This window comes from Salpingoeca rosetta, assembly GCF_000188695.1.
Source record: "Salpingoeca rosetta unplaced genomic scaffold supercont1.18, whole genome shotgun sequence".
In the NCBI taxonomy this organism is placed as follows: domain Eukaryota; class Choanoflagellata; order Craspedida; family Salpingoecidae; genus Salpingoeca; species Salpingoeca rosetta.
Window position 1 is genome coordinate 644,148 of NW_004754916.1, and position 14,891 is coordinate 659,038.

Consider the following 14,891-nt stretch of genomic DNA (forward strand, 5'->3'; position numbering starts at 1 on the left):
ACACACACACACACACACACACACACACACACACACACACACACACACACACACACACACACACACACACACACACACACACACAAGCATGCACCTCGTCAATGGAGAGGTATTTTCCCTCTTCAAGAAACGCTTTGACGTTTGCGAGCGTGATCTTCGCTGTTGCGCCACCAGGCACGATAATAATGGGTGTCTAGCGACCACACGGGGACGGCAGAGTAAAGCGTGCGTGTGTGCATGTGAACGCGTGTATCCACAAGTTTCACGTGTGTGGGAGCGAATGAGCAGATGATATCGACAGGGCAGAACAAACACACATGTACAACCACATAGAGCCAGACACACACACACACACACACATGCATACGCACACAGTCTGGCCTCATCATGACTCGTACCTTTGATGTGCGCTTCTTTGGTTTCGGTTTTGGCTTTGGCGCGGCCTCTGCTTGCTTCTTCGGCTGCTGAAGGGCAACAGGAGATGTGAGTGATGAGAGACGGTTGGCACACATGAGGGCGGGTGCACATGCCAGCGAAGATAATTGTCAGTCAACCCAACACACGATGCATGGAACACACAACAGCAGACACCAAACAGACACACACACACACACACACACACACAGACATACACACAGACACACACACAAAAGACACAGACACACACACACACACACAAAAGACACAAAAGACACACACACATACACACACAACACAGACACACTACCTCCTTTGGCTTGTCCTCGTTGTAGATGGTACCAGGCTGGTAGTTGGTACCCATGATATCGACGTTGCCGTACGAGTCCTGCTGGGGCGCGGGCTGGTTGTAACGCTCGTATGTGGGCGCTGACGCCTGCTGGGACTCCTTGCTGCCCTTGTCCTGCTGATCGCCCTTGTCGCCCTTGCCTTTCTTCCCTTTGCCGTTGAGCATGTTGCGCGTTGTCTTGAGCACGTTGACAAAGCTCTTGCCCTTGGCCTTGAGGACGGTTGTTCTGGTCTGGAACACCAGCTCGTTCTTCATGATGTTGCGCGTGGCCTGTGATGCCTTGAGCGGGGCGAGCCCAGCCTTGCTTACCCGCTGCTCATGCTTCTTGGGCTGTTGCTCCCGTTGCCTGTCTGTGGCTGACGGTGCTGCTGCTGCCTCTGCGGCCTGGCCCTTGGCAGCGGCGCTCCCATCAGCGCTGGTGGCTTCCTTGTCGGCCATGGCGGATTCCCCTTCCTGTCGCGCGCGCTTTGCTGCGAGCGCACCCTCCTCGTGCGGGGCTGCTCTCTTTGCAGACATGCCCTCCTCCTCGTCAGCCGCGGCCTCGTGGGCTGCTGCTGACGACGCGTCGGCCCTCTGCTGCCGCAGCTCCGCGGGCATGGCGAGGTGTGTTGGTGCTGTTGGGTCGACGGCATCGGACTCCTTGATTTCGCCGAGCAGGTACTGTTGCAGGTTTACTCTGTCAACACGGGAGACTGCGGGGACGCTTGCTTGCAGCGCTTGCTTCATGTACTCACCGTGCTTCTCATCCATGTGCTGGATGAAGAAGAACACGGCCTCGTTGGACAGGAACGCGCCTTTGCGCGTCTTGTAGTTGGTGTGGGCCTTGGCGTCGATCATCCACTCCCCAACGATGATCTTGCCGTCCTCAACGCGCCCACTGCGCCTGTCCTGCGCAAACCGACGCAACAGCGTCAGGCTATCGGGCGTGTCCATCGTCGGTGCGCTTCTGTGTGGAGAGAGTCGAGTGGTTGAGTGTGCGCGTGTGTTGAGGGTGGGTTGGTGTTGGTGTCGGTGTTGGTGGTGAGTGTGGGTCGTCTGCTTGCCTGCTGTCTGCGTTGTCTCTGCGTGCAATTTATGCTGTCGCGTAACGTCCACACTTCTGAAACGGATCTCGGCGGTCGCTGCTTGTCGATCTTGAACACCCTTCACACTGTCGCCCGCATCATGGCCATGTTGGTTGCTTTGGTGGTGGCAGTGGCGTTGGCGGCGACAGTGTGCTTGCCAGCGGCACAGCCTGTGGCTGCACTGTCTGTGGAGGAGGTGGCGAAAGAACACGCGAAGCACAGCCTCGATTTCGACGGCACAGACGACTGGGTGAACCTGCCACCCATCACCATTGACGAAGGCACGCAGGGCGTGTCCTTCGAGCTCGTCTTTCAGCACACTGACACCAGAGCCTGGGCCAGGTATGTGAGTGTGGGTATGCGTGTGTGTTTCGCACACAGAGTGTGCGTACGTTTGCATTTTGCGCGTGCGTGCGTGTGCGTGCGTGAGTGTAGTGCAGTGGCAAAGGTGCCAGCCCAAACTGCAGCAGCAGCAGCAGAAACACTCGCGTTGTGAGCTGATGCCTGCAGTGATGTGATGTGACATGACTGCACCTCGCCTCTGCAGGTTGTTCCAGCTTGGGAAGGTTGACGGCACGTACATTGCCTTTCTCCGGGATGACCCAAATACAAACGGCAACCGCATCTTCGTGGAAACGCGCCAGGTGCCTTGCTGGTTGTATGCCGCTTGACCAAGCCATTCATACATGCGTATGCATTGCCACGCACACTTGCTTGGTGGCGATCATGCATTCATAGTTGTTGTGCTGCGATTCGTGCTGTGATGTGATGCGACATTCGATTCCTCACGCTACATTTTGTGTCTCTCGCCAACGCCTTTCTGTTGTGTGACCCCTCTGTGCTCGTTGTTTTGTTGTTCAGGGGATGGACATGAAGACAGCTGTGCGTCAGTCAACGTTTCCAACCACGCTCAACACGTGGCACCACGCCGTCATCGTCATCGCCTCCAGTGGCCAGCTGGACCTCCATGTTGACGGCGAACAAGTCGTCACAGGCATGCTCACGGTGCGGGCGTGTTGGACGGATGAAGGAGAGGGCGTAGGGGTGGGATATGTGGGTTGCACCTTCTGTGTTCACAGCAGTGTGTTCTGTGCGAATGGCCGGACACCAATCGCATCGGATCGCACGCATGCTGTCTTACGCGCTTGTTTACCGACACATGAGCTACCTCGATGCCTCACCCAATTACACACACACACACACACACACACACACACACACACACACACACACACACACACACACAGCTGCCGCGTGGGCTGTTTGACGCCAATGCCATCGGCGGGACCACGCGAGACGCGCGCCATCGCGGCCGCATCGCTCTCTTCCGCATGTTCTCCAAAGCGCTCTCATCAGCGGAGATTGACGCCCTGTTCACGGCCACATCCGTCCCCGGCAGCACGGCTGCAGCGCTGCTGGTGGACTACGAGTTCCACTCGGGATTTGGTCGCTTTGCTGTTGACACCTCAGGCAACGGCAAGGACGGCCAGCTCCAGGTCAGTGTTTTGTACATGTGTGTGCATGTGTATGTGTATGTGTGTATGTGTGTGGACGCAGGTTCATCTCGCGTCAGTCTGTGTGTCGTGTCACTGTGTGCCACACGACCCCCCCCCCCATCCCCACTGACTCACCCTGCAACGATGACACGGTCTCTCTCTCTCTCTCTGCAACACACACACACACACACACACACACACACACACACACACACACACACACACACACACACACACACACACACACACACACACACACAGGGCTTCCCGTTGTGGACGGGGTTTCCACTGCCCAACGATGAGATTGGAGCGTCCAGCGTGTCGTTCACCCAACCCGAGGACAGGGCTATGCTCCCAACATTCACGTTTCAGGGCGGCGCCATCACCGTGGATGCCGTGTTTGCGTTTGACGAGCTGCGGGCGTTTGACCGCGTGTTTTCCCTGCGCGCGTCGGAGGAAGATGAAACGCATTTAGCGCTTCTGAAGAAGGACGCGGCCTCCAGCCACGCCCTCGCACTGGAGCTCAAGGTCCCCAACACGGACGGGGCCGTGTGCGACCCCAGCAGCCCCGTGTGCGTGTACACCATCACCAACACGCGTGCGCCAATCACGCAGGGACGGTGGACACACGTCGTTGTCACCGTCACAGCGAGCGGAGACGCACGCATGTATGTGGACGGCTCTCTCGTGGCTGCAACAGCGCTCCCCACCCTGCCTGCGTTTGTTGTTGGCGCCGGTGCCATCAGCGGCTGCAGCCACGCCGTTGACGGCTGCCAGCTGCGCGGTCGCATCGCGCGTTTGCGCATGTACGAGCGCGTGCTGACGTCAGAAGAGGTGCAGAACGCATTTTATGACGCAGTCGTCCCCGTACAGCACCCAACCGTTTTGTTTGCGTTTGATCTTCGCGAAGGCGTTGGCCGGGTGCTCAAGGACAGCAGCGAGAGTGCGCCCGTCCTCGACGCCACCATGCGCGGCTACCCACGCTGGGTCTCTGCTGCCGTGACGCAACACGTGAAAGCGATTTCATCCAAGCACATGCGCTTTGGGGGCGGATCCTCTATCCTGCCACTGGAGCCCCTGCCCACGAGTTTGAATGAACTGACCATCGAGATGGTGTTTCGGTTGGATGCGGGCGGCGACACGACGCGTTTCGAACGCGTGCTCTCGCTCAGACAGAGCGAAACAGACGCAACGCATGTGGCCATTGTGCGCGACCCAACCGACAACGGCAGGTTCTACTTTGAGATCAAACGCCCAAGCACCGACATCAGCGGCGGGTGAGTGTGCATGCTGTTGAGTGTTGATGTGTATGTGCATGTTATGCTTGTGAATGTGTGTGTGTGTGTGTGTGTGTGTGTGTGAATGCGAGTCTGTGTGCGTGTGCGTGTGCATGTGAGTGCAGACCGCATCGTAGCCAATGCCCTCCACGCCCCATCCACCATCCACCATCCACCATCCCCTCAACTTCAACTTACGTCGGCTTCCACTGCCCCTACAACCATCAATCAGGTTTGAGTACTCGCAGCTGCACCAGTCGACCATCCCTGGCGATGATGATGCGTGGCACCACGTCGTTGCCACTGTCACCGCTGCTGGGCGCGCCGCCCTGTTTGCTGACGGCTCACTCGTCGCGGAGGGCGATGTTGGCGCCGTCCCAACCGGCCTCGCAATCAACGGTGGGGCGAGTATTGTGTGTGTGTGTGGTGTGTGTGTATGTGTGTGCAAATGTGTGTGCATGTGTGTGCATGTGTAAATGTGCGCATGTGTGTGTGTGTGTGTGTAAATGTGTACATGTGTACATGTGTAAATGTGTGTGTATATAAGTACACGATGCAGCATGTGTATACCCTCAGCTCACGATCGCCACCACCACCACAACCATCCTGCAGCCGTGGGTGCTGATGCGGTGGATGGCGACCATCTCCGCGGCCGCGTCGGGCTGGTGCGGTTTTACCGCCGCGCCCTCACCCCCAACGAGGTATCGTGGCGTGGGGATTGAGTGGCTGGAAGCGTTGAAGGCGGGAAGGCGGTTGATGGTGGTTCTCGATGTGTCGATGGACGTGAATCTGTTCACTTGTTGCCACACACACACACACACACACACACACACACACACACACACACACACACACACACACACACACACACACACACACACACACACACACACAAACACAATCAGGTGTTTTCGCTCATGCGACCTGGTGTGTGGCGGCTGCACGAAACATACGGTCACGTCACACTGCCATCCCGGCCAACGTTTTGGAATGACGCAATCGTGAACATTGAGTTTGAGGCACTGGATGGCTCCACGAGCGTTGTGGACAGCGTGACAAACACGACGCTGCAAGCGCAAAATGCGTTTGTTGGCAGCCAGCCCTCCTGCATAGGTGGCGCCCTCGTATATCTACAGGTGCGAGTTGTGCGTGTGCGTATGTGTGTGTGTGTGTGTGTGTGTGTGCCTGTTTTTGTCTGTAGATGCCTTTCGTGTGCATTTTCAACGCATAACAAACCAACGTCCATGTACTTGCGTGCATCACTACAAGGTGTCCACTGCCGCTGCGCCCGGCAGCGAGACAGCTGCAACCATCACCGCCACTATCAGCAGCGCAGACACCACAGCACGCATCCCATTCCACATGCTGGCGTAAGTTGCGACGCTGTACACGGGTGATTCATCTGCTTGCAGGCATGCTTGCACACATATTTACATGGCACGGTGCGTGCTTGCGTGCGTTTTTATCGTCCACGTTGCAACATTCCTCACTCATTCACAACCACGCAAGCCCTCAATTTATGTTACACACCACCACTGTTCTTCGTGTTGTCCTGTGGCGCTGTACAGCGCCAACTCGGTGGCGGAGGGCGTTGCCTGCTTTCCCAATTCCGCAACTGAAGTGACTGGCGTTTCGTTCCACAACCCAACCACCGACGCGTGGCTGCTGCAGTACGCCTGGCTTCGGCTGCCTCACAGGTGGGTGCAAGCTCGCTGCCAAAGCGGGACGTGCGATGCACATGAAACTTGCGGTCATGGCATGCAATGACCTTACAAGTGCACACACACACACATGCACACACACATGCACACACACACATACACACACACACACACATATGAGCAGGGCGGTGATGTGGGATCCATATGCGGTTGTGTCGTCCCCGAATGCGTCGTCAATCTCGCTGCCGTTTTCATCGTCGCTGTCCATCACCGGCAGCGACTGCGGCGGTGATGAGTCACTGTTCGTCATCACGCTCAACACCGCGCCGCCAGGTGAACAGCAGAGGCGTGCGGAGGGAGGGGATGAAGTACGTGTGTGTGTGTGTTGTGTGTGTGTTGTGTGTGTGTTTTGTTGTGTGTGTGTGTGTGTGTTGTGTGTGTGCGTGCGTCTTTTCACCTTCGTGCTCGCGGCATGGCTGCTGCCACCATGTGCTCTTGTGTACACGCCCTCACTCATCCATATCTGCCCCTGTACGCACCATGGCTTCCTCCATCCCATGGTATCTGCCCATCGCGGCATCAGGTGCACGCGGTCTGGCCAGTGCCGTCATCTCTGGCGCCAACGGCAATTCGCAGCCGCAGCCGCTCGCATCCATCTTCCCGCCAGACTCGTCCATCACGTGAGCGGCATGTGTGCACTGGTGTTTGTTTGTTTGTTTGTTTTGTTTGTTTGTTTGTTTGTTTGTTTGTTTGTTTGTTTGTTTGTTTGTTTGTTTGTTTGTTTGTTTGTTTGTTTTGTTTGTTTGTTTGTTTGTTTGTTTGTTTGTTTTGTTTGTTTGTTTGTTTGTTTGTTTGTGTTTGTGTGCGTGCGTGTGCGTGTGCGTGTGAGTGAACGCATTGACTGTCGGCTGTTGTACATTTGTTGCCTGCTCATGTCCAACAATATCAACACATCCCCCTCGCATCTGCTCACTCCTCTGCCTGCCCTTTCCGTTCAGCGTTGCTCGCTGCGTGGACAATTCTATTGGAGCGTTTCGGTCGCTGTCTGTCCATTTTGATGGGGAGGACTCGGCCTGGACGCTGAAACGCGTTTCGCTGCAAGTTCCCAACGCGGGTGGTGACGCAACGACATACACGTGGACATACGGGCGCGCCCTGCGTAATGCGCCTGGGTCCAACTCCCGAGTGACGTTTTCCAAATCAGACCACGATGCTGTCGATGTTGACACGTGTGCGCCAACGCGGCTGGTGTTGATTCAGGTGGACGCAGCGTCCAGTCCTGCCGCCATCACCAACAGCACCATCACATTCCGCATCCAGGGCACCACCGCCATCTCGCCGGTACAAATGAACCTTGTGCTGCTCTGTTGTGGTGTGCTTGTGTTGTTGTGTTGTTGTGTTATGTATTGTGTTATATTGTGGTATTGTAGTATTGTAGGGTGTGTTGGCGCCGATGTGTTGGCGCCGATGTGTGCACGCTTGCTCGCCATTACCAGTGCTTTTCTATTTTTGCCTTGCAAGGCATGCTTCCCGCCACAGTCAACCACACCGCCACACGACAGCACCATATGACCGCCTCCGTTGCCTTCAACATATCACCACCGCCACATTTTCATCAGGCCGCCACGTTGTCGCACGGGTTCAGCGAGGACGGGGATGATATGGTCTTTGTCCGCTGTCTCTCTGATCCAATTGGCGGATTCGAGCGCCTGACGCTCCACAACACTGGCAGCGACACCTGGACCGTCGACGCAATCACCCTCACGTAGGCACTGACCTCCGAGGGGGGGCGGAAGACATATGTGTGTGTGTGTGTGTTGTTTGCATCTGCCTTGATATCGCGACATCACCATACCCACCGCACCTCTCCATGTAGGTACCAGGGCGGTGTGTACGAGTGGATGTTTTCTCCGGCGAAAACACTCACAGGGCCGGCCGGTGATGAGGTGAGCACGGCTGGTGGTAACACGCAAAACCCCTTCGCGTCTTGGCCTAGCACACACACACACACACACACACACACACACACACACACACACACACACACACTCACTCACTCACTCACTCACTCACTCACTCACTCACTCACTCACCCACACACACACACACTCACACACACCATTAACACGAACCACCAACCAAACCCCGTCCACGTCATGTGCAGGCGTCGCTGTCTGTAGATCGCGCAGCCTCCACCGCCAATCCGCCGTCCACACCGCTCTTCATAGCGAGCGCATGTGCACGCGACCATCTGTGTCCCGTCGGGTTCCCCTGTGCGCTCCCGCCGGGACTGGGCTGGACGTCCTTCTACAAGGCAGACTTCAGGTGACCCTGCAAAGAGACGTGTGTGTGTGTGTGTGTGTTTGCGCGCGTGCGCGTGCGGTCATTCATGTGCGTTGTATTTTGCGTGTGTACGAGCAGCCGCCTTCACTGCATCCGTGTTCTGTATGAGCGTGACAGCCACGCGCTAACTCACCCTATCGCCGCCATCACCGCTATCACCACCACCACCATCATCATCACCACCACCACGACTATCATCACCATCATCATCATCATCACCATCACCACCGCGACAGCACGCGCAATGCTGACGGGTGGCACACGACGGCGGCCGCTGTTGCTGTTGATCTGCTGCCGACGCCGTGCGGGGGGCTCGGGCGCGTGCTCGGCGCCCTGCAGCTGCCAGGTGACGAAGAGAAGCACCAGTGGTGGCGATTGCTGTTGCAGCTCTGCACACGCGGGAGGTTTGAGGGCACCTGCGTTCTTGGAGAGTTTACGCAACACGAGTTTCGTTCACGTCGCATCATTCTTATGACCCTCACAAGTGTATCCTTGCTCCACCCCCCATCTCATATCCCCCCCCCCCAATCCGCCATTCTATCTCTCCCTGTCGGTCTGTGTGTCTGAATCAGTTGGATCCACACTTGTTCGCCCGCACTCGAAGCTGCCGATGCACAACACGCTTCGCATCCAGTTTGACCTCATCATGGTGCGAATGTTGCGGCGAGGATGGCGCTGGAGACGAAGCGGTGGCTGCAGTGGCTGTTGTGGCGCCCCGGTTGAATGGGCTGCTTCTTATTTCCTCCTCTGTTTTCCCTCGAGTTTGATTCTGGCTTGGAGGGGTGTGCTGCCGCCCCCTCAACTGCTACTCCCTCAACTGCTATTCCCTCAACTGATACTCCCACGTCACCTCTTCCGTCCTGTGTCAGGTCGATCTGATGACGGAGGAGGAGGCCGTGGTCACCATTGACGGCGTCGTGGTGTTCCGCCAGACCTTCAAACCAGACGAAGGCAACCAGCAGTAAGTCACACCCATCGCATGTACCCATGTTGTTTGACCGTACTGTCGCTCTACGGATCTTGCTTTTCTGTGTGGTTCCTGTCCTCGCTTCACCTCCGCCAATACGTCCGTCAATGTACGTCACTCACCCCAACCCACTCCTCCTCCCTTCTGTTGCCTCGCCGATTCTCTGCAGGTGCGGCAGTGCTGATCCGCTGGCGCGGGAACACACGACAACAGTCGATGTCGTCATTCCACACAAACGTGAGTCGGCGTTGTTGTGTCTCACGTGCGATTTGTGCTGCGTCTTCTTCGTGTTGATTGGCCTTCATTCCCTGACCTTCGTTCCGTGTTGCCCACATTCCCCCCTCCTCATCCTGCCACCATCAACTGCCCATCCCCTCCTCCCCGCGTCATCGAAATGTCTTCGTCAAGTGCCAACCGCCACCGTTGCCATCACGACAACTCGCAGCCCCGATGCGTTTGCTGCCACATTCGGCGTCACCCGCGCCACGTTCTTCACCGCCAACTTTCACATTGCGGTTCGTGTGTTTGTGTGTGTGTGTCTGAGTGTGTGTGTGTGCGTGAGTGTGTGTCGGAGTGTGTGTGTGTGTATGTCGGAGTGTGTGCGTGAGTGAGTGTGTGTGTTTGTGAGTGAGTGTGTGTGTGATAATGTGTCAGTGTTTCGTGCATTTCAGTGACTGATGTTCAACACATGTTCCTGTGCCAGCCACCAACCACCACCAACTACCACCAACCCATAACAACACGACCCAACACTAACACCACCCTTTCAACCTGCAGCCCGTCGCCAGGGACGTGTATTCCGCCAACGCGACCGAGTCTGTGTGGGAATGGACGCCGGTGCACCCGGGCAAGAAACCGCTCGGCATTACGCAATGCGGTGCATTTGGAAACGTGAGTTTCGCTTGCTTTTGTGATTGGCCTGCAACGCCTGAACGCTCAGCAGCACGGTTGAAGTTGCCAAGCAACTACGCCCATTCATACGTGCATATCTTCCGCGTACACTCAAGACACAAACCACACACACACACACACACACACACACACACACACCGCCTTCACACACACACACACACACAATCCGTTCACACACACACACACGTACACACACACGCAATGCACCACTCAGATCCTTGGAGGACCACATCAGCTGCATGTGCAGTCCTTCCTTCGCCGATGTTTCACAGCGTTTCCTGAGCACACGTCGCTGGTGCTGATGCTTGAAATTGCCGCCATTGATTGCACGGGCGAGGAAATGCTGGCGATTGAGGTGGACGGGCGCATGGTGTGGACCTCAGGTCCGCTCGCACCGCAGGAAGATGTGTCCACCAACGCATGTGGCGCTTCAAGGTGAGCCAGCGTGTGGAGAGGCCTTTACTCGCGCTGTACATGCGATGCGGCCTTGTGGCATTCTCCTTCAACGTCAACCTCTTATTTCAATGGCGTTTCAACCAACCATGCCATGTCCCTCACTGAATGCCATCACCACCACCGCAACCTTTACCACAACCACCCCCCCCCCTCCATATGACGTTGATGGCAGCGCACTTGACACGCTGCTCCCTGTTCGAGTTGTTGTTCCGCATTTCGCCTCAAACGCGTCCATCGCCATCTTCTTCGCGCACAAGAGCGACTCGCGTGAAGGTACAGCATCGTGTGCTCGTTGTTAGCCTTGTGCGTGTAAGAGCGTTTGCGGGAGTGTGTGTGTGTGTGTGTATGCGGTACGTTGTGGTGGAAACAGCATGCGCGAGCGTCCATTGGTGCCTTGTTCGTCTTTGCTGTATGTCGCCGTGTTTGTGCCGGTTGTTTGTCGGTCCGTACCCGTGTGTCCTTTCTTCCTCACGCACCACGCACCACGCCCATTCTCCCATTCCTCCAACAGCAACGTTTGGGCTGCGTTCATTCCAAATTGAGGCCGACACGACCATTTACGACTGTGGCAGGGCGCCGTTCAGGTCCGGTGTCCTCTGTTGCTCTTGTTTGGTGGTGCGAAGGTGGTCGCTGTTGGTACCTTCATATGTCCATCTGTGAACGCCCACAAGCTCACGCTCCAACACACACACACACACACACACACGCACACACACACACACACACACACACACACACACACACACACACACACACACACACACACACACACACACACACACACACACACACACACACACCAACAGCCCCTGGCGCGTTGCACCACCACTGGTACCGCAGCCGCAGCCGGATCCGCCCGCCATTGAGGAGTCGTGTGCGCAGTACGTGCACTACACGTGCGAGGGCACGGATGACTGCACCCCACGCTACACCTGGAGCACAGTTGCGTATTCCTCCTTTGATGATCTGCAAGTGGGGCCGTGGCAGGCAGAGAATGAGCACGCCTGTGGAAACATCACCGTACAGCGCTGCGGTGATTACGGGCGTGTGCTTGGCGGCGATCGCCAGGTGCTTGCAGGCACGAGCCTGCATGCAACGCTGTCCGACCTGCCGGCCCACCACCTCCTGCGTGTGGAGCTGGAGCTGGTGCTGATTGACAACTGGGCAGGCCAGCGTGTGCATGTGGACGTGGACGGGCGGCGCGTGTACAATTCCCCTCCAATTGCTCGTGCACAGGGATCACCGCTTCTCTCACAGCAGTGCGGCAGAATGGGCGAGGTGAGCTGACAACAACACCCTGTCACAATACGCGTCATGGTACATGCGTGTGATTGATTGCATGCGTGTGATTGATTGCGTGCGTATGAATGCATGTGCGTGCATGTGTGTGTATGTGTATGTGTGTGTGTGTGTCATGTTCGCTATTTCAATCTTCCCGTGGCTGCCGTTGCGTGCTCGTGATTATGAAGAACACCGCCAACACCTCATTCGCTGGCACATCACCATGCTTTGTTCTTCAATATCGATCCTCTCTTGCTCTCAACGCCCCCCCCCCCCCCTCACAATGCCAATTTTCATCAGGATGCGCGATGGATGGAAAGTTCGCTCACAATTGCCTTCAACGTCTATCACGAAGCGCCACGCGTCACCATCGCCTTGTCCTCTGACCTCGACCCCAACAGCGGAGGTGAGGGCAGGGCTGTGCGTGTGTGTGTGCGTATGTGTGTGTGCATATGTGTATGCGTGTGTGTGTGCGTATGTGTGTGTGCATATGTGTATGCGTGTGTGTGTGTGCATGTACGTGTTGTGTTGTCCACAACCGGTCGTTGTTGTGCTCTTCCACTGTTGGTCATCACCTTCCTCCTCACCACCCCTCACAACAACACCAACATCAACACCACCACCGCTGCTGCCGTGACAGACGAAAGCCTGGGCATCATGTCCTTCACCATCGCCACATCTGCGCGTTCGGTGGCGTTTGACTCCAACGTGGTTGCGAGCAACGACGATGACGACCTGTTGCTCCCCTCCCTCTGGCGCCCCACCACCGCTGACGCGCCCACCACCATCGCCGTTGACACGTGCATCGTCAGCTCGGGTGCAGACGTCAGTGTGCTGCTGCCCACGCCCCGTGACGAGCGAATGGCGCGCACGTTCTACGACATTGGGCCGCATGATTTGCTCAGGCTGCGGGTGGATTGCGTCATGTCGCCGTCAGGCCACGTGTATGTGCAGGTGGACGACAGCACGCCACGCGCGTTTGTTGCGGGCGACACGGACCGTTTCCGCGGCCTGTGCGAGCTGGACAGGCGGGAGGCTCGCATGGTGTCGTTTGTCTTCACCGTTCCCCACACGCGCCCGTCTGTGCAGGTGGCGGTGTGGTCCGATGAGTCGTTTGGGCTGAGCGGCCTTTCCATCTTGGGAAATGACTCGCCCATCCAGTGCAAGTGCAACCCCTTCCAATACCAGGACGCTTCCGACGGCAGCTGCCACGCGTGCGACGTGTCGTGTAAGGCGTGTGATGGCCCCACCCCAAGCGACTGCTTGTCGTGCCCCCAACACAACTACCTCACGCCTCAACGCACGTGCACACCTTGCACGCGGGCGTGCCCCGCTGGCCAGTTTCTTGCGTCAGAGTGCACGGCGACAGACGACGGGCGGTGTGAGGCGTGCCACCCTGCGTGTTCGACATGTTTTGAGGGCGGCGTTGCCGGCTGCGAGTCGTGCGCGTACGGATTTATCCGCAGTGACATCGACGGGCTGTGTGAGCCCGCATGCGGTGAGGGCCAGGTGCCTGTCCCCCAAAACACCAATAACAACGACGACGGCGGTGCTGGTGGTGCTGACGATGATGACTACAGTGGAGCTGTGCTGTGTGTTGATTGCGCGTCCGGGTGCAGTGCGTGTGTGCCGGAGGACCGCAGTCGCTGCACGGCGTGCCATCCCGGATACTTTCTCCACCACGAGGAGCAATCGTGCAACCCAACCTGTCCAACCGGCACCTACCCGAGCAGCACCACGCGCACGTGCGAGCCGTGTGCGGGCGGCTGTGCGGTGTGCACGGGTCCACTGCAGGGCGACTGCGGATCGTGTCCCGATGAACAGGTGCTGTTCGTGTTGCCAACGGGTATTGCACAGTGCCTGTCCTCGTGTCCAGAGGGCTTCTACGTTGATGTTGATTCACGCACGTGTGTTGCGTGCCGCGGCGGCTGTGCAGACGGCTATTATCTTGATGCGAGCACGTGCGGCGGTGGTGTGGATGCCAGCTGCGTCACGTGCCCTGATGGATGCGCGCTGTGTCGTGGCCCCTCCAACTGCACGCAGTGCTCCAATAACTACTACCTGCAGCCAAACGGCGACACTCCAGACGGCGAATGTGTCCCATGCACGACCACGTGTGCGCCCGGCACCTTCCTCATCCCTTCGTGCGGCGGTCTGCTGGACAGCCACTGCCACCCGTGCCCGCGCAGCTGTGCGTCGTGCAGTGACGCGCGGTCGTGCGATGCGTGCGCTCATGGATACACGCTGGTGGACGGCGCTTGTTTGCAGAGGGGAACGCCGACAGCGTCGCCCACGACCACAGCGACAGCGGACCCAAATGCAAGCACGAGCGGTAAGGCATCAGGCTTTCCGGCGTGGGCTGGTGCTGTGATTGCAGTTGTGGCCGTTGGTGCTGTTGCTGTTGTGTATGCGGTGCTGCGCTACACGCGGCGCCGTGACGCGGATGGAGCAGGCACATCCAGGGCGCGCCAGCCAACATCAGTGAGCTTGCCAGGAAGAGGGGGGGGGGGCGAATTATGTGCGTGGTTGTGTGTGCTTGCGCGTGTGTTTGTCTGTGTGTCTGTGTGTGTGTCTGTGTGTGTGTCTGTGTGCCTGTGTGTGTGTCCATCTCTCTCTCTCTCTCTCTCTCTCTCTCTCTCTCTCTCTCTCTCTCTCTCTCTCTCTCTCT

General features: G+C 57.4%; 2 protein-coding genes across 2 annotated transcripts in view; one reads left to right on the plus strand and one right to left on the minus strand.

Annotated features, from left to right (window-relative positions):
- PTSG_06563 (uncharacterized protein) overlaps window positions 1-1,830 on the minus strand; it is a 3,559-nt gene extending 1,729 nt beyond the window's left edge. Inside the window, exons 1-3 of the mRNA XM_004991889.1 lie at window positions 728-1,830; window positions 399-461; window positions 95-193 (exon numbers count right to left, since the gene is read on the minus strand). Coding sequence (XP_004991946.1) covers window positions 95-193; window positions 399-461; window positions 728-1,699 — 1,134 coding nt within the window. The 5' untranslated portion in view covers window positions 1,700-1,830. The remainder of the gene's footprint in view (window positions 1-94; window positions 194-398; window positions 462-727) is intronic.
- Window positions 1,831-1,840: 10 nt separating this feature from the next.
- PTSG_12452 (uncharacterized protein) overlaps window positions 1,841-14,891 on the plus strand; it is a gene marked incomplete at both ends in the record, with an annotated part of 13,753 nt that continues 702 nt past the window's right edge. Inside the window, 28 exons of the mRNA XM_004991890.1 lie at window positions 1,841-2,172; window positions 2,378-2,474; window positions 2,692-2,835; window positions 3,078-3,326; window positions 3,588-4,603; window positions 4,836-5,002; window positions 5,216-5,304; window positions 5,509-5,739; window positions 5,873-5,973; window positions 6,172-6,300; window positions 6,449-6,597; window positions 6,848-6,944; window positions 7,263-7,605; window positions 7,884-8,029; window positions 8,141-8,210; window positions 8,429-8,589; window positions 8,844-8,953; window positions 9,180-9,256; window positions 9,477-9,568; window positions 9,744-9,811; window positions 9,983-10,089; window positions 10,352-10,465; window positions 10,701-10,921; window positions 11,115-11,215; window positions 11,454-11,526; window positions 11,749-12,220; window positions 12,524-12,629; window positions 12,864-14,704. Coding sequence (XP_004991947.1) covers window positions 1,841-2,172; window positions 2,378-2,474; window positions 2,692-2,835; window positions 3,078-3,326; window positions 3,588-4,603; window positions 4,836-5,002; window positions 5,216-5,304; window positions 5,509-5,739; window positions 5,873-5,973; window positions 6,172-6,300; window positions 6,449-6,597; window positions 6,848-6,944; window positions 7,263-7,605; window positions 7,884-8,029; window positions 8,141-8,210; window positions 8,429-8,589; window positions 8,844-8,953; window positions 9,180-9,256; window positions 9,477-9,568; window positions 9,744-9,811; window positions 9,983-10,089; window positions 10,352-10,465; window positions 10,701-10,921; window positions 11,115-11,215; window positions 11,454-11,526; window positions 11,749-12,220; window positions 12,524-12,629; window positions 12,864-14,704 — 6,903 coding nt within the window. The remainder of the gene's footprint in view (window positions 2,173-2,377; window positions 2,475-2,691; window positions 2,836-3,077; window positions 3,327-3,587; window positions 4,604-4,835; window positions 5,003-5,215; window positions 5,305-5,508; window positions 5,740-5,872; window positions 5,974-6,171; window positions 6,301-6,448; window positions 6,598-6,847; window positions 6,945-7,262; window positions 7,606-7,883; window positions 8,030-8,140; window positions 8,211-8,428; window positions 8,590-8,843; window positions 8,954-9,179; window positions 9,257-9,476; window positions 9,569-9,743; window positions 9,812-9,982; window positions 10,090-10,351; window positions 10,466-10,700; window positions 10,922-11,114; window positions 11,216-11,453; window positions 11,527-11,748; window positions 12,221-12,523; window positions 12,630-12,863; window positions 14,705-14,891) is intronic.